Here is a 19512-nt window from a genome sequence, read left to right as displayed (position 1 = left end):
ATATAATAAAAGTATGTGGTATACCTTTATGAACCAACCATTTAGCTATAAGGAAATATCATTCATTACTCTCTATAGGTTACTGTTAAAGTTTTACAGACTGGTAAACTTTAAAAAAGGAGTACGAATGTCGGTTACGTGACCATGGAATGCTCCGTCTACATATTTGAAGCGTAACAGTAGTAAAATATCATGCGGTCATCGCTTGCTTATTTTGGGCGCGTCACTTGGTTGTTCTACTTGTTACTCAACTACGCGTCGTCTCTCGAACCTTGATGTTGTTTTGGTCCTCAAACATACTGACTCCAAAAGTACATATTATGGTTTGTTCAGCTGTTAGCAGTTATGTCATCTTTATAAAGAGCTGGTCACTTCAATGCGAACTACGAAGGTCGTAAAGTAGTTTGTTGCTTTCCGAACAAAAAATGTTACTATTAGTATGTAACTTGTATTACATACTTGAAGTCAGCGAAGAGTTGTATTCATAAGGACACATTTACATTTCGTAGTTTTGCGTTGAAGTGTATCTTAATTGGATACTCATTATATTTTATTTATGATAGGAAATAAATGGTTTTAGAGTATCTGAGCACGTATTTTACCATAAGTTCAAAACAAGGTTAAGAGGTTTTGATGTATGGGAGGTCAGTAGGTGTTTACGATTTTCTTCGAGTTTTGAGCATGATTTACATTATACTCGTAAATATGCGTTTGCGTAATGTTCACGCGTTGTTGATTTGTGGCGAGACGCGGTTTAAATAAACTGATTTGCGCTACAGTAGGCTGGATATGAAGTCATAGGCTTTGTATGGTTATAGTGTTACCGACTCGAGGCCACACGGTCTACGTACCTCCCACCGTAAACATTTACACAGATTACGCCCAGCTACTGCTGTCATTAAATCAAATTGCCTCTTAATTTACCCTTAACGGGCCGCCTCCCCTGCTTTTACTCATTATAACTGCAATTTTCTTGCATTGCTTCTTCATTTTCCCTCCCATTACACTGCAACCCGTAGTTGCACCGGCTCTTGTTCGGATTACGATAAGCAATCGCAATTTATCTCCGTTCCATGTATAATCTTAAGCAAATACAAGATAAAGTACCTGAAATTGAAGCATTCCATTAAAACCTAACAACTGACTTTCACCTGTCCATTATGTTTCGATTGGAACAAAATTACCATCATTCCTAGAAACGAGTATTTTCCATTAAAATAAGACTACTGTAAAACGAGAGTCACGAATCCTTCTATAAACTATCACGACTCACTCGGAGATACAATGGTTGCACTGTTATTCTATTAAGGTTATTCAGGGTGAAAGTAATCTTTGATTGGCTATTGTACGCAACAGGACGCGCCGGCGCATCCAGACATTTCTGGACGATCGTTACACTAACTGCTATTCATTCGTCTTCACATGTAAATTGTCGTGCGAACACTCGAGGGCCATTTGTTATAGGATCTAAGTCCTCGCTTCTTTGAACGTCTGATGAGAAACACACGCTTACGAACTCACATCAATAAGTGTCAAGCCGTTTGATTCAGTTTCAGAGTTAATAGGAAAGTGAAAGAGATACTTAACGGATTAGGTAACGCCAGATTAAACGGGATATATCGGGTACGTTCACCGCGGAAGGAAGTATAAAGAAACCTGAAAGAAAATGCTTGTTCAATTACCTTAGTATTCAGGAAATCACCCGCTTAAGTACTTTCGCTAGAATCATTGGAGGAAATTTTGCAATTGACATTTAATAGGTGTAGGTTAGGTATATCTGATACGTTTAATTACCATAAAGCTTTACGCGGATAATGTACATAGTGAAAGTATTTTTTATTTATTTCTAAGTATAAATATCAGGCCTAGGTAACCTATCACGCAATGTCGTGACAGTGTCATTTATCCTCGTGACCATCGGTGTCACAAGGTTGACCTTGCGGAGTGTCATGAGTGCATTACATCCGCCGGCGCATTGTTCTACTTAACGATTGCAGGTTCAATAATTGCTCGTACGCCGGGCTCATTGACTCGCCCACGCCAATTAGCCAGAAGCCAGGACCTTGCGATGTACTCAATAAGCATCATTTGCTCCCCGCGTATGTCGTGATGTTCCGAGCATCTGTCATGAACGCTAATATACAACTATTAGCTCCATTGTAACGTTCGCACGTTATTACCTTATTTGCTCAACTTACTTATCTTACTTTAAAGGAATGTATGCAGGTACTTCGCGACCTTACACTTGGTTAGCGTTCGATACGTTCTGTTGCGCAAAGTTGTATCAATTGAAAACAATACCTCCTCACAATGCTAGATAACAAGTGTGTTGTTACCTATGCCACACTAATTTGTACCATTGACTCAATTTTGTTTACTATTACTGTTAATCGCATTTTGATTCATTGCTTATCTTGCGTCAAGGCACCATGCTTACCACAGAATGTTATTACAAGTTTCCAAGATGATAAACATCAACATTGCCGATTCGATAATAAATAAAGTCAAAGAGATTGCATATCTCATTTCATTATATAATTGATCAATTTATAATGGCCGCTATATAGAGAGGTACAATGGACTTCGAGTGAAATTAGATGTTTACGTCGTGAGAACATGATTATAATCTATAATGGGAGAATGCATTCAGTGTGTTACATGCGCTGGAACGCGAAAGTTTATGATCTGAATAAATGAATTGTCCATAAATAACTGTTTTATAGAGTGAATTCGATCAAACTAATCTCGAAGCAATGAACTTAAACATAATGTAGCCTGTTTGAAAGGCGGTATCTTATAGGTACTTAGATACCTACATTGTGAAGGGAGATGGCTCGTACTTTGAAAGCAATATTCGATCATTTCGTAATGGTACAGTAAGACACATTGTTTAGTAGGATGTCAATATTTATACTTTATTGAAACTAATGTCGACTGAAGGATAATTCTAGAAGATGGTTTATACTGTTTCTTGCAAACAAAATCGCCCGCCAAAGTAAAGTGTGTTGTTGACTATGACAAAATGAGTGTATTATATCCAACTTATGACAACTATTATATTGACATTATTTTACTACTACGCCGTTCTAGTAGCAGTAGGGCCTTTCCCTAGTACTTTTTTATCCTCAGAAAATAACTTGTAATAATATTTTTGTTGTAGGTGAATCAGTATCGGAGCGAGCCGAAAGTGAAGCCCGGGTGGTGAACGACCAACGATGCATAGAAGTGCGCATCGCCCGCGCAGCCGGGGGCCTTGGACTGAGCATAGCCGGAGGAAGGGGCTCCACGCCATACATCGGCAACGATGAGGGCATATTCATATCACGCGTCACCCCTAATGGACCGGCTTATCTTGCAGGGTTAAGGGTACGTATCAGATTCTGAAGTTAAGAACTTTTTGCAAAAATCCTAGATTTTTAAATTCAGTTTGAAATGTGATTGCTACACCGTAACTGTAGTCTATAATTTCAACAGGTACTTACTAATAGAAAACGTTTTGTTGCGTTATGAAATTAAATTTGAATTGCATTGCATTTATTTATCTAGATGTCACGCTTCGATGTCTGTATGTATACGTGTGATGTCTGTATGTAATAGCTAGTTATGTATACGTGGTTGTAAACAATTTCCAGTAAAAATTCTCGGTGAATGGAATGTCGTGAAAAGCGCTTGGAATACAAACCAAACTTTAGGGCAATCGATTCTTCGCTTCGATTGTACACAGCTGACCTTCAGATTGCCCCTAGTTTCGCTCCGCTTTTGAACGATATTTAGCACAATTTACTACAATGGATGTACTTCGGCCATTGACTGATGACGTTTCCACAGGTTGGTGATAAGGTGCTGTCGGTAAACGGTACGTCTGTGGTAGACGTCGACCACTACTATGCGGTGGAAGTACTTAAAGCAAGCGGCCCTACACTTACTCTGGTCGTAACTAGAGACTCGCCGAATTCCACCAGGTACGTACCACAGATAAGAGCAAACATACTCAAGAGATTGCAGCAATTAAGTGCAGCAAATAAATGCAGTACAATCTCTTCAACCTGACAATGTACTTTCACTTATAATTTGTTTTGGTTTCCAAAATGCGATTACGCCCGTTAGTATTAAAAACAAACTGTTATTTTCTTTTCTTTTTTAATTAAAATTTGCATGTTGTTAAATGCTAATTGTGTTTAATTCGTTATTGTACGTGGTACCGTTTATTGGTTTATTGCAGAACGCACAGCCGAGCGCCGAGCGGTGCGAGCCATCATTCCGTATCCACTAACGACACTGTATCCACATTGGAAAACGGACAGGTACTTACAATAATTAAATAATAAAGTTCAAAAAAAGAGAAATTTCACTTTCAAACAGCAATTACTCTAAACGGTATAAGTCTCGCGCCAGGAAAGTCTTTAAATACCTGTAGGTACCCTTTAATTATTTCTAACAGCTAAATCTAAATTGCTTGACAGGTTACGACTGGTCGTGGTATAGTGGGGAAACCTCTTATTATCGGGAACCAGTACGCTCAGGAGTTTGAACCGGAGCTTAAAGAGCAAGTGGTGAACCAGAGTACTCCTAATGCGAACACTCCAGTCGGGTTCAGTCCATCGCCGACGGGGCAGGTGACCACTGAGACATATCAACGCTTGCAGGCGTCGCCACCGCCGCTCACGCAGCCTTATGTGCCGCCAGGTAAGTCATCAGTCATCACTAATAAAATACCGTTAATTTGTATTAGGTTTTATGACTACCTAACCAATTGAGATACTATTTTGTAAACGTTAAAATGTTTCATCTATATTACGTTTGTATGATAATGAAGGAATTTCAATCAAATCAAATCAAATCAAATCAAATATACTTTATTGCACAGAACTAGAATTTCAACAATCAGACATAACACATGAATACAGTACAATTTGGGCGGCCTTATTGCTCTAGAGCAATTTCTTCCAGGCAACCAACAAAAGGAAACAAACATCCAGTCTACGTTCTCGTAAAATAATATAGATGGCGCTGTTCAGATTTAACGTGATAATTATCTATTTTCTCATCGCTCGGGGTACATAATTATTCAAAAATATAATGTCATGGCAAAGGGTATATAAAAAAAATATTGTTGCTTGATATTTAGATTAGGTACGTATAGAATTATGTTGCTACCTATATTGCTTCTCTTTATTTTGATCAGAATAATAATGGGTGGAAGATGTGTTGTGCCTGGGTGCACTAACAAGGGTCATCATTTATACCCAAAAACAAAGATAAAAGATGCATATATATCTGTTATCATATCATATATAAGATCACATGTATAGGGACTACAAAATATCGATATACGTATAGTGGAGTAACACGGTATGATCTTTTTTAAATTGATTATCGTAATCACATACTGTTCTTCCTTCCAGTGTTCCAACAAAAGGTGCTAGTTCACACGACGTTGATCCGCGACGGCGCCGGGCTCGGATTCAGTATAGCCGGCGGCAAGGGTTCCCCTCCTTACAGGGAAGACAGCGACGCGATATATATCTCGCGCATATCGCCGCAAGGCGCCGCGGCCAAGGACGGCAAGATGCTAGTCGGCGATAAAGTTATTTCCGTGAGTTTTGTATCATGATAGACAATATAAAAAACGAAAGTCGTTAAATTCTGTACCTAATTGATTATATTATTATATTATAATTTCACCAACATCAGTATTCAGTTTGTACATTTGCAATTCGTAAAGTTTTGTTATGCGAATTAAATGTTACTTAGAAAGTTAAAACTATAGATACGGAAGAAGAACCAAAGTTGAGATTTACTTTTCTATATATTTTTAGTAAATACGAAACAGTCGTGATCCCTTGTACAGATAACACACCACAATTCCTTTATTTTATTAAAAACTTGAAGATAATTTCACATTTCCTTTCACTTCGTGATATTTAGCGTTTGCGAAAAGTTGAGATTAATGAAAACGTTGAATTCCAACAGATAAACGGCGTAGATATGGAGAGCGCACGTCACGAACAAGCCGTCTCTCTGCTAACGGGCCACGAGAGATTTGTGAGGCTCGTCCTGCAACGGACTATCACTCCCGACCAGGGTAAACTACAGTTCTGTCACCTACATTCATATTACGCCAAATGCTTGCTTAGTTTCTACTTTATCAGTATACAGGCTTTCTTCCCCGTCATATTTAAACTATTCTACACCCAAGTAGTATTGGCGGCTTCGCTTAATACTCGTAAATTAAACCTTGTTTTTTTCTCCGTCTAGGCGAACCTCTCCCGCGTCCGAAGTCAACGTCTGAGGAAGTGAGAGAGCACAAGACGATCCTGGCGAATGCGACTGTCACCGCGGCACCGAAACCCACCAATCACGTTACAGCACCACTAGTCGGGAATAGCACGCACTCAGCACCGCGCGTCAGCACTCACGTGGCACCGTCCGCGGGTCCCGTGGCCCCTGTGGCCTCGCCGACTAAGGCCTCGCCAACCCAAGTGGGGCCACAAAAACCCCCCTTCGCACATAACGCGGTCCCGCCGCAGCCCGCACCGCGTAAACTGAGTCACCCTAACGGACAGGTGAGGCTTGGTGACCGCGTACTTTCTATCTTCAAATCACGGGGATCTAGTAGACTGGAAGCGGGTATTTTTTTGAAAGGCACTAGTAGTTGGCAATGGGAAATTGGTTTAATTTAATAGATCAAGATTAATCAAAATTGAAATATATAATTATAATACAATTAAAATAATTTGTAAGTCATTGAAATTAATTAAAACAAAATAATAATTAACAATATCACTCTAAGCTTCTAGAGACATACTACAAAATCACGGTTCAAATTCAAAGAAAGATGTATTGTTCGCTACAGGCCGGCACGAAACCGTCAACTAACAGTACGAGCACACCCCTAACTCCAGGCGCGAATAACATGCACGGCTCTAGCGACGACGTGTTTGCGGACGACATTCAGGTAAGTCCACAATACATGCCCCAATTCGCAGGTGACGGTCAAACGGTTAACACGTTCACATCCGTGCTTATTCGTTCTCGCTTTACCACTGTGTATGTAGACATCCTAACTTCACTCTCATTGTAGTTAGCTTCGGTCGGCCGTAGACGTGTAAGGTGCCATAGCTACAGCATGTCGGAATAAAGAGCTCATATTCCGCGATGTTTGGCCATGGTACCGCACTCGGCTGCCCCAGCCGCACCGTATTTCACTTCCATTTATGACTGACTTATATGTAGTTGTTATTTTTAAAATCTCTTTTATTCAGGTGTGATCGTGCTGGTGATTTATGAGTATGATAAAAAGAACAAATTATTAAATTGGAAATTATGTGTTTTATTACCCTATACTTTTAGATTCGATAAGTTCCAGGCTTTATTTTACATTTTCTTTTAGAATAAAGACGGCATGAAGATATCTAATTTGCTTGTACTATATCTATTCTATTTGAAAAAATCAGCATACTCTGCAAGCATGTGTGCGCATGTTTACAAAAGGTTACAACAATATTAGTTTAACCTAATTTCTATACATCTTATCAAGGCTTACGAAGCATTCTGAGCGCATATTTTTATGAGTTTGTGAACGATATTGCAAAAGCTTATTACTGTGATCACAAATTTAATCATAAACACATCCTGTTATAAAAATGAAAAATGTAAAAAAATGTACGAGAATACGGTGTTTTATAAAAAAAAAAAAAACATTTTTTTAGTATAGTATTTATAAGAAGGTAATACAAAGAAGATGATTTTAGTTAGTTAGACATTATTTTGCCCTTGATAGGAAAGATAGGTATTACATTGAATTTCAAATAAATATGCAAACTTCAAAGTCAGGAGTAAATTAAAAACAAAAGCGAAATGCGAACTTATCGAATCAAGTTTTACTTTTGACATAACAAACCCCGTTGTCCGTGCCCTTCTCCCTATTTCTATCAACATTACGATCATACCTCCCGTAGACCCTTGTATGTACTGATGCGATGTGAACGTGTTAAACGCGCAGCCTCGGCCGATCACGAACGAGGAGTTCCAAGCGATGATCCCCGCGCACTTCCTGGGCGGGCCGCGGCCACAGAACCCGGCGCCCACAAACGGCGTCCGAGTGACCGTGGAACGGCCGGGCGCAGGCGTCGTGCTACCACCGCCGCCGGCGACCCTCGGCCGTGTCACGGAAACCATCACCAAGTCGACCTTCACCGAGACCACGGTCACACGGGTCACGGACAACCACCTGGTCGCGCCGCTCATCATAGAAGTAAGACAGATGGTGTACTGGCTTGCGGACCTCACCGAGCGCTCAGCTGCACCGAATTTATATTTTAGGTTAAGGTGGAGAGGTAAATGTAGTGGAGAGTCGACGTCAGGTGCATAGTGATGCACTATCACCATGGCGTTACGTCATATTTGTGGGCCCAATAGCTGCGAATCTTGCAGGACCTTCGTAATTTTATTTCAATTTATACCCGTCATTTTCTTATCTGCCGAAAAGTAAAGAGACGGATGATTTACAATTGTTAATTTTAAAACGAATGAATAACCCGGGCGAAAAAAATAGGCATCTCGTTGATATGTCAACTTAATTCTGTCGGGTTATTAGCCAATATCAAATTTTGGGAGAGTTTTTTAAATGTCTGCCTTGATTTGACATATATTCTATAAATTTTATGCCTGTCGATGATCGAAAGGGATGGGTCCCTTTCTTTTTCGACGGATAAGAAAATGATAGGTATGACTTAAAATTAAATTAGATAGTCTGTACTGGAATCAGCACCGGTTCTTAAGAGAATTTGGAGGTAACATAAGTTGCCTAAATAAATTCTTTATGAGATACATTCCGCCCCGTTGCTCCATTGTGAGTTGACCTTACAAGTACTGTGGATAAAGTCAAGAATAATAGTGATCCAGCAGAATTCACAAAGTAACGTTACTACTAGACCAATGCTCAGTTAGTTCCCTTTTTAGTTGCAACGTCATGTAGTGTCACTTAAAGATCAAACAGAGTGAAATCAGAGTATGTTATAATAACAAAATTGCATGGAACTTCACGGGCAGCGAGCTTCTGTTCGTCGAAGTACACACACACTACAACCTATCACTACTTTGTAAATACTTATGACAAGGCAGCAATTTCATTGAGATATTTGTTTGTAAATATCAAATCCCAAGTACAAATGAGAAAGTTTAAAAAAAAAAAACTAATTTTTGCGCATTCTCCATAAATACAATCGACAAAATAATTGAACTACGTTGAAATTGCAATCTTGTATACCTACAGCTTTTGGCTTAATCGCTCTTTGAGTATTTTACTCAAAAACAGATATGCATCGAGGTTTTCCTTTTGTTTTAGGACGTGGTGTTGGTAAAAGAAGGCGGCTCTCTCGGATTCAGCATCATAGGCGGCACGGACCACTCGTGCGTCCCCTTCGGAGGAAAAGAACCGGGAATATTCATATCACATGTAAGATTATTTGTTTAAGTTCCTCTCTGTCTTCATGTCTTTTCTTTCAAATCTGTTTTCATAAACGCAAGTCCACACCTAATGTATTAAAGACGACCTCTTGATTAAGCAATTCATAGTACGTGTGCCAAGTCACGAAGTTACTTTGAATACACGCTATTCGGGTGTTTAAAAATACTTCAGATTAGCCCCACAACAGTCAAAAAGATTGTTTTAAGTTTACGCGGTTATTATCATAATTAAAGCACATAATAACGGGTTCTTACCGCGTTTAAATGAGACTCCCCGTGTGTGGGAGTCTCATATCCCCATTTAAACGCGGTGTATGTGCTTTAATTAGTCAAAAAGATTTCGCACGAAATTGTGCATTTTAGAATATTACACACTCACTGTTATATTGGGCATACCATACATCTTTCTCGTCTCCAATTTCAAATATGTAGCATAAAAAAACAGTTGGAATGAATTAAATTTCATTGATTTAATTTATCTCACTATCTATTCGTTATATTTACGAGGTTTACAGTTTAAATAACATGAGGTGACACAATCCAGGTGGTGCCAGGTGGAGTGGCAGCGCGTTCAGGGAAGCTTCGTATGGGCGACCGTCTTGTACGAGTCAATGGGCACGAACTGACAGGCGCCACACATCGCGACGCCGTACAACTACTCCTGCAACCAGGACCCACGCTCACATTGTCCGTGCGCCATGACCCTCTACCACCGGGCTTCCAGGTCTGTATATTGTCCAGAACTGTGGGTTCTTGATGGTTTGAAAACAAAGTATGCGACTCCTACACATTTGATTATCTGGTTTTGTACCGCCTTTTCGGGGTGATGTAGTGTGTATGACATACTTTGTTTTGAGGGAGCTGTTGGTTTGTTGAAAGAAAGTAAGAGTTGGGAAGACCGAGTTTTCATTGAGCACTGCAAATAAAGAGCTCGATTTTCCCTACTCTTTTTTCGCTTGTATCAAGTTTTGCGAAGAATGAGTAATTGCAACCGATATGATCGAGGACCTGATGTACGATTAATATCAAGTATTTATTCCCTTGGTTTGGCGATCCTGTATAACGCAGTAAGTTTTGTACTTGTTTGAAGAAGTGATTGTCATGTAAATTACATAGGAAAATGTTTCTGGCATTGCAAAAGAAGTAATATTAGGTTGTATGTGTTGAGTTGTTTTTTATAACTTGTCTGTTACGCATACACAAACCGCGCCAGTGTTGTGCATGGATACAAGCTGTGGGTTTGTTAATACTGACAAACACAATATGTTGTTTGACGATATAGTAGAACAACGAGTCTTGTCGCTTTGGTAGTGTTTGGCGATAAAAACGTAAATAAACGGTACGCGTAATGCTTATACTCGTATAAACACTATATTATATCTATTGACATCGCAATTAGTAAATCTATGCTGCAAACCTGTCGCTTACTTACTGCAGACTATATATTCTACAAGCGATAGGAATACCACGCAGCTTATGTTAGAAGTGACTATGATAGTGGAGGTGTGAGTTGGTGTTATAAACGTCAACCCGTTGTTTGTTCCACACGCGCTGTTCGTGCCTGCGACGCGCACAGGGTCTCATTCAAGTTGAGCTCGTTGACGCAACTGTAAGTGAACGTCGCCCGGCGGTCCCACCTCTGTGTGTTACTTTACCAATCTATGTCCGATCCACCCCCATTCAGTCAGTCCGTGTGCCCAGCTATCGTCGTATGAATGGTTTCGTAATCTGCCGCTTTCTTCTATTCCGTAGTGAGACGCTCTAAAGGATGTACCCCTTTGGACCTTAGCAGCTTCCGTTATTATTTATTGCAGCTTGGTATATAGTATTTACACTGAACGACATTGTCTTGTGCTAGGAGTTTGAACTATATTATGTGTGCTGTGTGTCTGTTCTGTATGACTGCTTCAAATCGAACGCATGAAACTTTGGCTTTGCATGTGATGTTGTAAGTCCAGAGTAATTTCAAAATTGAAACTTAGAAGAATATTTGTGTACCCCTTAGTAATCCCACATTTCTTGTTGTCTTTGAAGGTGTTCCCACTGAATTAGTTAAACTTTTATTTATGTTTGTTTCTAATATGGAGCTATATAATTACAGGATCTAACGATCGTAAAGCAAGAGGGTGAGAAGCTAGGCATGCATATAAAGGGAGGACTTAACGGGCAGCGTGGCAATCCTAACGATCCAAACGACGAGGGAGTGTTCATATCGAAGATCAACAGTGGCGGTGCTGCCCGGAGAGATGGCAGACTTAAGGTAAGACCTCCTTTCCCTAGTTACGCTAAGAACGTAACTATATGAAATAATTTCGGAACCTACTGAATCGATTTTCATTTGAGCATGGATTGAACGCGGTTTTAATCATAATTTCTGCATAGTGTGTCTCTCACGATTAAGCACAAGCTTCCTCTCGTCAACCATAATACGAATATATACTTTATACTCAACTGCGCTGTTGTATTTACTACAAACAGTAAAACAGAACAGCAAAATCCTTCTTTTCAACTCTAAATGTTCCCTTTTAGGTGGGCATGCGCCTACTAGAAGTGAACGGCATATCTCTACTGGGCGCGACGCATAATGAAGCGGTGAACGCACTACGCTCAGCCACCAACGCGCCGCTACACCTTGTCGTATGCCACGGCTACACACGGCCCGAGAAGTACACCGTAAGTTTATGAGGTCACAATGTTTATACAACTTGTTATCTTAACACTGGGCTTACTTACATTCACGACGTCATGTTGGCCCAATTTATAAAGATTTTTCACAATTCAATATTTTCTTGATTACTTTCGAATTATAATTAATACACAATAAAAAAGAATTTCCTATCGAAATTTCGAGCAATTTATTAATATGTATTTTTCTATAATTTATTTGTTGTCTTTATGCAAAATATTATGCATGTTCACTTTTTGTCTTCTTATGATGATAACCGACACAATAATTGTATCTGAAGTTAGACCAATAATATAAAAAAACTTCGCATTTAGCGGCCAAAATACGAATAATAAATAATAACGTAGGTTGAAAATGTGTAAAGCGGCTCAATGATTTTTATATTTCTGGTTCGGCTTATTTTACTGGCACGCATATCCACAAAAGTTTTGTCAATATGTGTGATGGTAGTTAGAAATAGATAGAAGTAGTATGTGTTTGCACAGACCGGTAGCGAGAGCGGGACGGCGGACACGGGCGGCTCTCTGTCTCACTCAACGTCAAGCCTGATTGACGAGCCGCTGCCCCAACATCAACAGGTACGAATGTATAGTATTTTATTGTTCTATAAAATAATCCTAGCCAGATTATAGGTACACTGTTATACATAGAAAATTAAGTTTTGCTATTGTTGTATAAACCACGTTTTTGTGTAACTTTTATACACGTCTCTCATTGGTGCTGTAAAGTAAGTTTTGGTTTGACGTCAACGTTATTTGCATTTCATGTTTAGTACCTATATAGTGCATCCATAAATGATCCCATCTTCCTTTTAAAATAATAGAAAATAAAATTAAACATTATTATTTTAAACTTTCGTCCATATATGTGTTAGTAAAAGACCAAAGAATGTTAGTATCAAATCAAACAATTATTAATATTTAAAAGTATACATATTTATAATAAACGTCTATTTCTTTCTTTCATATTTATGGTGTATTCTCGTTAAGTCCTTATTAGTTTTTTGAGTAGATAGAAAAGTGTATTTCGAGGTTTTGTGATAAAGAAAAGATATAAATAAAATTATTTATTATTAGTCCTTACAATTGGTGCCATAATTTTACACCTAACCTAACCTATTGGGTCACATACCCCTGAAACGCATTTCTCGGGAATGCGGGTTTCCTTATAATGTTTTTCTTCACTGCTGAGCACGTGATAATAATTTACGATCCGAATATAAATTCAAAAACAAAATTTCAACCCACAGATACATATTTTTTTATTTCGGTTCATTCTACTTCCCAATCATACTACGTTGGTTTATTCAGATGGCTTATAGCAAAATATTATAACATGGAAGTGTAAATTAAACATTACAGGAGCAGCAGTACCAGCAGGATCTAGTTGAGTTTGAACACGAGAAACAAGTCGCCGAATTAAGAGGAAAATCTACGCCGGAAAAGGTTTGAATTATATAAAATATTATGTCCTATAACTGGACGCATTCTCATCCATAACAATTTTAGTTGTCGAGTGAGTAATGCGTGTTAGACAACCAAACCAGTCGCCAAAGTATTCAAGCCGTCCGAAATCGATGGCAGCAGTCGGTAAGCCATACTTGGCTTCCCAGCTAATACATCTCTTCCACCAGACGTGTGTTGAATGCAGCTTCCTCCGCCTGTACACTACTATCTGCTAATCGGACCTCATACTACCTCTTTGGGGATACAGGCATGATGCTTTGTATGTATGTGTATGAGTCTCATAATTATCCTATCCTAGGTGCAATTTATGAGTATGTAAACATAATAAGGTAAAAGATAAGAACACACAATATAGAAATGAATTTTTATTGTCATAAATGTGGTAGGTATATCTTAGATGGAAGTGATGCTTATAGCGCTCAGCACATTTAGTCATATTGTGACATACAATAATTACATAAGGTACTTACAAATATACTTTAGTATCTATATAAATATTGGTCCCGGCTGCATTAGCAGTGGTTAATAACCACCAATCCGCACTGGGCCAGCGTGGTGGTTTAAGGCTCGATCTCCCTATCCATCCATAGGGAAGGCCCGTGCCCCAGCAGTGGGGACGTTAATGGGCTGGTGATGATGATGATCTATATAAAAAACGAAAAATAAATCTATTTATAAAATTTAGTCAAACAAATAACTTTAACTCTTTTGTGCTTCGCCGCAGTCGAGTATAAATACAGAAAGGCACAATGCAGCAATCTTCTTGTTTCCAATAACATGCTGTCACTTATTATGAGGTAACAACGTGAACAAACGCGGCTCTATTATTCAATAAATTAATAATGTTTCCAGGTACTAGACATAGTGCACGCGGTAGAAAGCATGGCTCTGGAGCCGGCGCCGCCGACGTCGCCGGAGCCACAGCACAAGACCACCACCGTCGTCATGTCCAAGCACACGCTCCAACCTCAGGTCAGTCCTTACGCCACCACTGTCTGACGTCACACACTATCTGTATCACACCTACGGACAATCATCTCGACTCAACTTTTTTGAGGAATTGTTATTCTATGAATGTCGTATAGCGATAAACTTGATATTACCATACGGAGGCACCTGCCCGATTGCCGTCCAAGTCACATAAAAAAACCTTCTTTTGCATCGCGCAGTCGGCAATATAAATGTCTGATAAGGTTTTCTCTTGCGCGAAATACGATAAATTGGCGGTTTAAAATTAAGAAAAAATAAAAAATAATTTGATTTCATTGATTTTAATTTGACTCTTGTAGCTGCTGCACACTTTCGAGACCTCCCTCTCATTCGAGCCCTCGTTCGAGACTGTTTATAAAATGAATTGCTTAAAAAATAAAATGTCAAATTTTATTCATTAAAACTTTAATGATAATGCCAGTTAATAAATATACTTTTTGTGAAGTGATAATAACAAAAGGTTAAGTCGATTTTATTGTTCGTGAGTGAATTATTTTAATTAGCACTAGCTCAGTTATCTTGTATTGTGTTAGACGGAATAGATCTTAATACTATGTAAGTTAGTAGAACTTAATTAATTGCTCAATATAACGTGCTAGTTTTAAACGCGCGCTCAAATTTACAATATGACATCTCTATGCTAAAATAAATCTTATAATTTATTTAAATAAATAAATGTGCATGTATACATTTTATATTATTTTTGTCTTAACTAAAAAATATGAGCTATAAAATGTATTTTTTTGGTACTTGAAGCTTTTACTTTGGTATCTTACTGTAGCAAAATTGATTTGACAGCATGGAAGTATATTAGCTTTGTACTATACTTTTGATTAACTTACTATTTCAGAAAGGTAATCGCAGAGTATATTTTACTTTGATAGCATGCACTTTGTATATTTGTAGTATAAACTTATTGCTTGCATGAAATTATATCTTATTGTGTGTATTAAGTAATTTAAATATAGCCTACATATCTTAACACCTATCTTCCAAAATAAATGTTGTTTAGTATATTTACGTATGGCCTTTTATTATGTAGACGGTTGAGATGAAATGGAAGGGTGACTGTACTTGAAGGGAACCTTATCCACCTCCTCTGTCTCTCTCGTTCTTCGTGGTTTTAGGTCTATAAATGTACCTAATTTACTCTAAATTGTTGACCAATTGTTGTGCATGTGTCTAAACTTCTTTTAAATAGAATTAAACATTGTAATTGAGACATAGAAGTCGGAAATCCTCTTGTGTTACCGTAGCTTAGTTCAATGTCGTCATGTGTTAGCTTATGTACCGGTGAAAACGGCGTAGCGAAATACTGAATAAATTTACACTATGGACGAGTATTGCACTCTATTCCGTGTGTCAAACGTGACGTCTTTTGGTTCTCACAGATGTGACAAAATTGATGGATTTATAAGTTTTAACATGTATTCCCTTGTACCTATTAAAGTGCAATAGCTCGCTTATAGTGTTGATATTAAATTGGTATTGAATAGTAAATTCATCAAATTATTGACAAAGCATATATGTCCTCCATTGCAGAATGCAAACCCCGCGGAAAAGGACAACACTTAGTAGATAAATAATTCAATATAAGATCTGTCCAAATTTCTGTAAATAAATAGATAATTTTCTGTGGGATGGATGGGATGGGTATTGTATCATATTAGTAACCGCTAAGTTGAAGAGCATGAAGCCATATTATTATGAAATATATCAATAAAATATAGTGTATTTTTATTTTAGGTCCTACATCAAACCTTTATAATCAATAACCTGTCTAACTACATCGGGAATACCGATAAAGCTCTACACCTGACACCTGTTACTCAATTAAAGTATAAAGGGTATGGTTTCATGTCTCTCAACGATAAAAAAAAATATTTAATATTACGGTGCCAAATAAGTCATTCATAATATTTGATCGTCACAAACATTTACCTATAGAAAAGTGTCTGTTTGAGTATGAATATCAGTGTGTTACGCGAATTTAAAGTATATGTAAATAAAATACCTATTTTAAATGAATTTATAGACTAAGGAAAGGAAAGCGGTATTTAAGGATAAATGTGTTTATGTTACAATAAGATTATGTTATGAATGTTAAACATATGTTGTCGTTATAAGTAAAATCAAATTTTATTCGATGATCGTTTCGTATAATCAATACATTGAATGTTTTCTTGATATAAATATCACAATAATACTAAGGCATTCAGACAGAAACTATAGTTTCGTTTCAACTTTTAAATATGATAATTCTGGATCTAGAAATGCATACAAATACATATACACGAATAAAAGTTTTATATAATATAATCGTTGTCGTCTATATCGTTATAGAACTGGTCCGACATGTGTGTAACCTGTAACTAATTAATAAAATACTAGAGTACATTACCCAGCATGTTTGTTACCCATCACGTTAAAAACGACCAATTTGTAGATACCTAAAGTAACCTACTTATACCTAAAGAAACTGATTGATTTGTCCAATTCAAATCCAGCAGAAATTTTAATACCTTTTTATACTTGTATCTAGTACACGTTTTATATCTTCGCTATGAAAGACCAATTTTTGTAACCGAATATTTTAACACTACTCTATACCTTGTAACGTCCCTAGTGGTGATGTTGAATATTGAACTTAATTTGTGTTATGCGCTATTTTATATTTTGTATCGTTTGTTAGCCAAACTTTGCTGAAATATATCTGTATGTTTTATAACATATCAAAATAATTTACCTACTCCCTTGTTATGTATGAAATTTTGACGTAAGGATGTGTTCCGAATTAAAAATGAAATTGATTATTTTTTAATTAAATTACCGTTTATTATTATTTTTATATTCAGCATTTATGACATGAAATACAAACACTGAACCTGCCTGGTCGATTTTTATTTGTGATTGTGATCTGCTCGGAACACAACCTTTCCTCATTTGATTTAAAGCATTTTACAGAATGTACTTATGGAGATTATATTTTTAGCCCATGTTATTTACCTTGTGACTGACAATGTTTTGTATCCTCAGTGTGATCCTTTGTGAATGATCGCCATTATTAATTTTATTGTATAATATTAATATAAATGGACGTTATATTTTAGTGTTGCATTCAAATACATAATGTTTCAAAAACTGTTTCTTTCTATCATTGATATTTTTAAGTTCACTGTGACATTTATTTTGGAAGATTTTGTTCCTCCCTTACCCATACTTTCATGCAAAATGTGTACATCAGAAAAAATACCCACAACAAGCTATATTTTCGTTCAAGGGACCGCTATAACCCCCGTAATGAAAAAGAATGTACAATGGAAAATATGAATCGAAACAGGGTAAAGTGGGCTACATTATTTGCACATATTATATAGTAAAACGTAGGGAGCAACGTATAAGTAGAGCGGTACAGTACATGTGGTTGGTTTTGGTTAGTCGTCTAGCTCGCCCGCGCCTCCTTCGTCCCTCGCGGTGTTCTCGAGGCAGTCGCAGCCGACGCCGCCGCCCGCCACGCCGCCTCCCACGCCGGCCAATGAAGGCACGCCCGTGGATCTGCCTGCCCCGCCCGCTGTGCCCGCCCCGCCTGCCTCGCCTGCCCCGCAGTCGCAGCGTCCGCAGCAGCCGCCGCCGCCTCCCCCTAAACCGAAACCACAAGTGCCGCGCAAACCGCAGATGAAGCGAGTTAGTTTCACCCAAGAACCCGAATACGACCGCCCGCCGACGAACGACACGATGACTACTCGTCGTCCCCTCCCGCATGACCTGCATGAACCTACTCTCGAGCGCGTCGCTACGTCGGACACTAACGATGCATGCGAGGGAATCGGTAGCTCTGTACTAATTGACCGGACGAAAACTGAACTTCCGAGACGAATCCCCAAAGTGACCCCGGTAATTTCCGAAGACATGATCATCCCCCCTCCGCCCCTGTTCGATACGAACGTAAGTGATACTCCGTTTTCGGACGACGACAAAGATTCGAGTTTGCCGCCGATCATCGTTATTCCTCAGCGAATTGTGCTGCCGACGCCTGTCGAGGCGGAAACAACCATGCAGTCGTCCACTTCAACCAATTCTCCCGAAACTGAAGTCCCTCCCCCCGTCAATTATGACGCCTTTCCGATGACGGATACTCGGCCCGTAGATATCCCGTCCCGTTTTGCTATTCAGTCTGAAGTGCCTTCGTATCAATTATTCCGTACCTCGGAGCCTCCGTCCCTAGATAGTGAAGAATACTATAACGAACTGTCGGTCAGTCCCGGCGGACTGCCAGATCCACCGGAACTATTGCATGCTCATTATAAAACTCTTCCGACCGTTTCGCACCTTCCTAACTCCCCATGCCACTTACACCCAGATCAAACACAATTCGAATACATTCCGAGCCACATTCCAAGCCATTATTCATTAAGAGACTTAAGAGTTAAAAGCATATCACCGAGTATGGTCCACTCATCGACGTATCCACCCATAAACCCGTATCCGTCTCTAACGACGGTCGCGGGCACATACAATCCTTACACATGCACCGTGCCAGTGTGCGCCTCCAATCAAAGTTCAAGCTACAAACCTCAAGTATCTCCATCGCAAGTGAACCCGGTACTGCAGGACATTAATGCAAATGTCGCACAAACGATTCCGCATATAATAAGTGATACGTCTAAAAGTGTCCAGTCAGAGAGAAGAGTTCGCTTCGGCGACGTGACGACTGCGCCCGAATCTGACACGTTGTCGACACGATCGGAAGTAGAGAGAGAAGCGAGCTCCCACCCCGCATACACCCCGATACCCGCATGGAGCAGCAAAATCAAAGCCTTCGCCATCGGCGAGGTAAAGATAAATGTACGGCATAGCCTCACACAACACTCAGCTTCTTTTGATTGTGTTCGTCGACAA

At 38.9% G+C, this 19512-nt stretch overlaps 1 protein-coding gene across 14 annotated transcripts in view; it reads left to right on the top strand.

Moving 5' to 3' along the window:
- The window catches only part of LOC126370455 (protein lap4), an 89411-nt gene that overhangs the window by 60676 nt on the left and 9223 nt on the right, over window positions 1-19512 (top strand). For 6 of the 14 annotated variants that reach the window (XM_050015293.1, XM_050015294.1, XM_050015295.1 and 3 more), the window contains 17 exons: window positions 3161-3366; window positions 3829-3962; window positions 4223-4304; window positions 4464-4686; window positions 5406-5596; window positions 5974-6085; window positions 6259-6566; window positions 6857-6958; window positions 8006-8257; window positions 9350-9460; window positions 10016-10195; window positions 11573-11731; window positions 12001-12144; window positions 12643-12735; window positions 13519-13602; window positions 14476-14595; window positions 18052-19458. In XM_050015293.1, the coding sequence (XP_049871250.1) occupies window positions 3161-3366; window positions 3829-3962; window positions 4223-4304; window positions 4464-4686; window positions 5406-5596; window positions 5974-6085; window positions 6259-6566; window positions 6857-6958; window positions 8006-8257; window positions 9350-9460; window positions 10016-10195; window positions 11573-11731; window positions 12001-12144; window positions 12643-12735; window positions 13519-13602; window positions 14476-14595; window positions 18052-19458 (3908 nt within the window). The remainder of the gene's footprint in view (window positions 1-3160; window positions 3367-3828; window positions 3963-4222; window positions 4305-4463; window positions 4687-5405; window positions 5597-5973; window positions 6086-6258; window positions 6567-6856; window positions 6959-8005; window positions 8258-9349; window positions 9461-10015; window positions 10196-11572; window positions 11732-12000; window positions 12145-12642; window positions 12736-13518; window positions 13603-14475; window positions 14596-18051; window positions 19459-19512) is intronic. The other 8 variants (XM_050015301.1, XM_050015306.1, XM_050015305.1 and 5 more) reach the window with 8 other exon arrangements.

This window comes from Pectinophora gossypiella, chromosome 10 (assembly GCF_024362695.1).
Source record: "Pectinophora gossypiella chromosome 10, ilPecGoss1.1, whole genome shotgun sequence".
NCBI lineage: Eukaryota > Metazoa > Arthropoda > Insecta > Lepidoptera > Gelechiidae > Pectinophora > Pectinophora gossypiella.
The sequence above is the reverse complement of the archived record's forward strand: the minus strand, read 5'-3'. Positions and strand labels throughout refer to the sequence as shown.